General features: G+C 43.6%; 1 protein-coding gene across 1 annotated transcript; it reads left to right on the top strand.

Annotated features, from left to right (window-relative positions):
* Positions 1–3,976: 3,976 nt before the first annotated feature.
* LOC103807477 (myosin heavy chain, skeletal muscle, adult-like) lies at positions 3,977–6,078 on the top strand (the record flags this gene model as incomplete). Its single annotated transcript, XM_009080205.1, has 6 exons — positions 3,977–4,183; positions 4,270–4,413; positions 4,505–4,661; positions 5,676–5,703; positions 5,799–5,913; positions 5,986–6,078. Coding segments are annotated over exons 1-6 (744 nt in total), but the record flags the coding sequence as incomplete, so codon positions are not given.
* Positions 6,079–6,130: the final 52 nt, after the last annotated feature.

Raw genomic sequence — 6,130 nt, 5'->3', positions numbered from 1 at the left:
ACAAAATGTGAACCCTCTGTCACTTTCTTTACCAGTAGTCTTAGTAACCATTTCAATGTGTAGAGGGCAAAGCCCATAGGTTCATTTGCATGTGCACCTTGAGTAACAGTTTTCATTTCTTTCTGGTTTTACTCTTTAGATCTGTATCATCCTCAGTCTTTGGACGCCGTTTTGGCTTATAACCTCTGTGTACCCATGTGACAATACAGCTTTTTGTCATCTAGTTCCTGATTGCTTCTTCTTTATTTCTTAGTGACTGAAGTGTGAATAGAAATTTAGTATCACATGACGAGAAATCAAGGACAGTAATTCCTGACTGTGACTCCTGTTCCTGTTCTCAACAAACCTGCTCTCCAGTAGGTCATGGGGATGGGGAAAAGATAGAGAGGCTGTTTACCTAGGCCTGTGCCTATAGGACAAGAGGCAAAGGTTTTAAATGAAAAAGGGTAGATTCTGGTTGGATATTGAGTGATGTTTTTTAAGATGTGGCCAGTGAGTCACTGGAACAGACTGGGCCCAGAATATGGGAATGCCCCATCATTGGATGTGTGCATCCTCAAGTTCAATGGCACTTTTGAGCAACCTGATCTAGTCAAAGCTATCCCGGCCCACAGCAGTGGTGTTGGACTAGATGATTCTTTTAAGGTCTCTTCCAACCCAAACCATTCTGTGATCCTGTCCTCTAAGTTCTGTATGTCCAGAGAGTCAGGACTTCTGAGGTGCTCCTGCATGCACTGTTTACCATAGGTTGTTTCTGGGCTTCTCCTGGACAGGGCAAAGAGTGTTTCCGTCAGCCTCTCCCTGCCCTGTGCAGGGAGCCCAGGGGTGAGCTCTGGTTTTGAACTTCAAAGCACTGCGTGCTCATCCTTGGAACAAACTCCTCATGCTCAGGCCAGTGTTTGACGTTGGATAACTCCTTGGATCATGGCCATAATTTTTCTGGCCTTGCCTCTGTGCTCTTCCATGAGCTTTATCCACTGAGACCTTTTAATAATCAAAATGCCAATGACCAGGAGAGGAGGATGTTTAGAACACTAAAGCAGCTCAAGTGACAGTGCCCTTTATCCTAGAACTTGACCACTCACTCTCCAGAACTAGTGGCAGATTCCTCCTTTCTCAGCGTATCTACATTGTGTAGGACTGCCTACAGCTCTGCTGCCCCAATCCAGGCAGAAGAGTGTTGAGAGTTCTTGTTGCTGGAGCTGTATGAATATTTAAGAATGCATCTTAGACATGGTGATGGGATGAGAGTGCTGGACTGAGGCAGAGTGCAGAGGACCTCAGACTGTATGCTGTGCCTGTGATTGTGGAATTGTGTTTGCATGGAAGGGTTGAGGTTTTGGGAGCTGTAGGCAGTGAAGGGCTGCAGGGACCTCCCCTGCTCCCTGACTCCACTGAGGACATTGCTTGGTATATATTAACAATGGACAGTGAATATTGGCAATAGAGGTTTAAGCCCTTGAAGGTGTTACCACCTCATGTTTGTGTGAGAGGAATTGGGATGTATCACTGTAGATTACTGAGTATACATATATTGGGGGTTGCAGGTAAATTCTGGTCTAGGTTACTTTTGCCTATTTATCTTTCTCAACCCTTAGAGTATCTTTAAGAAAGTCTGAGAAACAGAAAATTTCCCTATCAATAGAAGTGCTAGTTATAAAATCTTACATATTTCTTTTACATTAGCTCTGTAACAGAAGTATCAAATCTTCTACAACCTGAAGTTATTTGGAAAAAAAGCTATATAATTTTTTTCAGGTATGAGATAATACGAATAATTTGTTTGTTTGAAACGTATCATTTATGACTGACTACTGCACCAGTGAACATTCCTCTAGTATGCACATTTGGAATCTTTTCGTTTCTGAAAATCACCAAGTGCAGATTTATTCACGTGGATATTTAATTGCTGCTATAGCTGAGGAGTCACCTTTCACACTGCAGGCACGAACTGCATGTTCAGACTTGAAACAGTATTCTGACTTGCTGTCCATTGGATTTATAGTATCATAGTATGTTAAGGGATTGGAATGGAGCTTAGAGATCATCTATTCCCAACCCCCTGCCCTGGGCAGGGACACCTCCCACCAGAGCAGGTTGCTCAAGGCTCATCCAACCTGGCTGTGAACACTGCCAGGGTTGGGGCAGCAACAGCCTCCCTGGGCAACCTGGGACAGTGTCTCACCATCCTCACAGGGAAAACTTCTGCCTAAGATCTCATCTCATTTTCGCTCTTTCCATTTCTCCCCATTGCTCCTTGTCCTGTCCCTGCAGCTCCTAACCAGGAGTCGTATGCAGCTTCCCTGGAGCCCCTTCAGCTCCTGGCAGGTGCTCTGAGGTCTCCACACAACCTTCTCTTCTCCAGGCTGAGCAGCCCCAACTCTCTCAGCCTGTCCTCGTAGGGAAGGTGCTCAGTGCTCTGAGCAGCTTCATGACATCCTCTGGCCGTGCACCAACAGCTCCATGTCCTTCTCATGCTGGGGACACCAGACCTGTGTGCACTACTCCAGGTGGGGATTCCTCTGTATCTAATGATATTGTAGTCAAAATCCTGGTCCACATTATGTGTCTGGATTTCCTCTTTTCCATAGAATTTATAATGAATTTCTGAATGACATTTCATCATGATTTGTGTTTTGTAGAATTGCCTTTTCTGATGATGTAAAACCCCAAATTGATAGGATTACATGTACAAGATACATTTTATTATTTGGCTTTTACACCTGGAATAGTAACAGCACAGAAATGCCAAAGAATCCCATCTGGATCAAAGATTAAGTTACCTGTAGAGACAGTAGAGGAACCAATAAATCCTACATCAAAGTTCTTTACGTGCCTTGACTAGTCCTGATTCCAATATTAATAGCCTTGTCAGACTATTTATAGGAAATGTATCCACAGGAATGGTAAGATGAAAAACATCTCTAAATATATCAGGTCAAATCAAATGACAATTATGCCATGAGTTCTGTTGCCAGACAATATTTTGCCAAAGATGGTTTGCCAACATATGTTTTGTCAGAAGGAAAAGGTAACATCCAAAGCATTTGCATATCAGAGCCTATAAAAGACTCTTTGGAGTGCTGTGCCCAGTCTTGACAGAAAATTTCAAGGTAAGTGTATTGCTCCTGTGAACTTCTGGGCAAAACATAAAGCTTTTTATTCCATTTACCTTCCTATAAGGGTTGAATATCCATTTCTGTCATGGACTGTTTCTATCACCAGTAGTTTTGTTGTAAGTTTGAAGGCAGCAGGTTTCCCTTCAACTTATGTATTAGTTGTGGATATCTGTGCAACACTAAGCAAGTTTTTTTCAGTCAGAGGTGACTGACTTCCACCTCTGTCACTAGAATGAATACCAAAATATAGCAACTTATTAGAAACACGGTGAAACCCAAGAGTTTAAGATTTCTGGAAAGCAGAACAGGCAATAGTGACATTTATATCTCTCATAATGCAGGATGAGTTCATAGCAAGGAAATTTAAGAGTGCCACTATTTGCCTTGAGACAAGGAAGTATTTCAGAGACTTTCAGTAGCATTTAAAAAAGAATAAAGCAGGAACTTAATTAATTTGAAGTCTTTGTTATGGAAATACCTAAATTTGCTGGAGTTCAAAAGATGAGACAATACTGCTAAACTGCACAACATACTGCACACTAAACACCTGTTCTGTACTTCATTGCATAGCTTGATATCTAAGGATTAATTTTAGAGAAGGATGCAAGTATTTTAAGCCAAGACTGGGAAGTTTAAATTGAACTTTTGACTTGTTTTTACCTCTTTTAATATTGGAAGAGATCAAAGTGCAAGAGATCTCCTCTCTTCCACATAATGTTCAGGTACTGAGGCTCTTAGATGACATTCTTAGTAAGCTCAAAGAGCATTGCTTCTCTCTTGCACATAGGTTCAGCCACTGACATATCTTCTCTCCTGCAGCCTACCCTGCTGCCGCTGCCTCCTGGAAAAGCGCAGCCATGGCAAGCGCGGACGCGGAGATGGCTGCCTTTGGGGAGGCTGCTCCTTACCTCCGAAAATCGGAAAAGGAGAGAATCGAGGCCCAGAACAAACCGTTTGATGCCAAGACATGTGTCTTTGTGGTCCACGCAAAGGAATCCTATGTGAAAGGGAAAATCGAGAGTAAGGATGCAGGGAAGGTCACTGTCAAGACTGAAGGGGGAGAGGTGAGTAAATGCAAGACTTACAAACAAAATTTCATGCCCATTCTGGCCCTTAGCTGACATACATATACTTTCCTGTCCTCCAACAGACCCTGACCGTGAAGGAAGATCAAGTCTTCTCCATGAACCCTCCCAAGTACGACAAGATCGAGGACATGGCCATGATGACCCACCTCCACGAACCCGCTGTGCTGTACAACCTCAAAGAGCGTTACGCAGCCTGGATGATCTACGTGAGTGCCAGCAGCAGCTTCCCTTGGGCAGCTGCAGGAACTGCTCTGCCAGGCTCAGGGCAAGCCAACGTGCTGTCTCCCTTCCCCACAGACCTACTCGGGTCTCTTCTGCGTCACTGTCACCCCCTACAAGTGGCTGCCGGTGTACAACCCCGAGGTGGTGATGGCCTACCGAGGCAAGAAGCGCCAGGAGGCTCCTCCACACATCTTCTCCATCTCTGACAATGCCTATCAGTTCATGCTGACTGGTGAGTTAGTTGGTTTTCTTTAAAAATACTATATTTAATTCTGTAGTATCCAGAGCATTAAGAAGGTCAATTGGAAGAGAATACAATGAAAACAGAATAATAATAAATTGACAGTTAGATACTGTGTCTTATCATGGCCATATTTATGTAAGTCATCCAATATTTACCCTTGGTGGCACGTTCAAGAGATGTGCAGGAACTTTGACAGTGCAGGAGCCCAGACTTTCTAGTGAGAGTTAGTTCCCTAATGGTTTCGTATCATCAGACTTGACAGTGCAGGAGCCCAGACTTTCTAGTAAGAGTTAGTTCCCTAATGGCTTCGTATCATCAGACTCCATGCAGATCTTTTCAGGTTTCATAGTGCAAAGATTTTATCAATGAAATAGCCATGGGAACATGTATTAAAAAAGCAACCAGACAAAATTCTGGGAAGCAAACTCAGCACAAGATATTGCACACAGAAACATCAAATCTAGCTCTGAAAGTACCAAATTTTCAGTACTCTAGAGCATGGGAGACTATTTGGGTAAAGGTTGATACCTTTTTGTGATGTTTCTGTGAATTTCTTCAAGCAACAATCAATTTCCTGCAGACAGAAAAAAAACATCTAGGGGACTATGGACTGCTCAGGAGTGGCTGCTCCTATGTAATAAAGTTCTTGAGAAGCACATGCTCCAGGTCACTTCAGTTTACAGATAGCTCATTTAATCAGTAAACCTACAAAATTGCCCCTTAGTTGGAATTATTTTTATAAAGCAAATGAGAAACTTGACATGAAGAGAATATCCAGAAAATGAACACCTGACAACCACACCAGGGATGACAGATCAGCTTCCCAGCTGCAGCCAGGAGCACTGAAAATTTCAAAAGGAAGTAAGGGTCAAGGCAGAGAGGTTTGTGAGAGGATTTAGCTGTCTTCTGCTAGTGCATCTACTAAAAGTCACAGGAATATTTTTATCAAGGATATTCATGACACACATTAATAATATTGGGTTTTTTCTACCCGTTCCACAGATCGGGAGAACCAGTCCATCCTGATCACGTACGTACAGCCCTGCTCGGGTCCCTGTGGGGCTGCCCAGTGCCAGGGATCCTCCTGCCTCACCACACACTCTCTGCCTCTCTCTGCTTTGACAGTGGAGAATCCGGTGCCGGGAAGACTGTGAACACCAAACGTGTCATCCAGTACTTTGCAACAATTGCAGCCAGTGGGGACAAGAAGAAGGAGGAGCAGACATCAGGCAAAATGCAGGTGAGTCAGGAAGAACAGAGTCAACACTTGGCATGTCATTGTCCTGTCAGCTAAATAACTCTCGCCCTGCAGGGAACGCTTGAGGATCAAATCATCAGCGCCAACCCACTGCTGGAGGCCTTTGGGAATGCCAAGACTGTGAGGAATGACAACTCCTCACGCTTTGTAAGTTGTTGCTTAGTCAAGAATACCTCCTTGTAGTGATAGGAGAGTGATA

The sequence above is a fragment of the Acanthisitta chloris genome, unplaced genomic scaffold (genome assembly GCF_000695815.1).
Source record: "Acanthisitta chloris isolate BGI_N310 unplaced genomic scaffold, ASM69581v1 scaffold14018, whole genome shotgun sequence".
Lineage (NCBI taxonomy): Eukaryota > Metazoa > Chordata > Aves > Passeriformes > Acanthisittidae > Acanthisitta > Acanthisitta chloris.
Note: the sequence above shows the minus strand (reverse complement) of the source record. Positions and strands in the feature narration are given on the sequence as shown.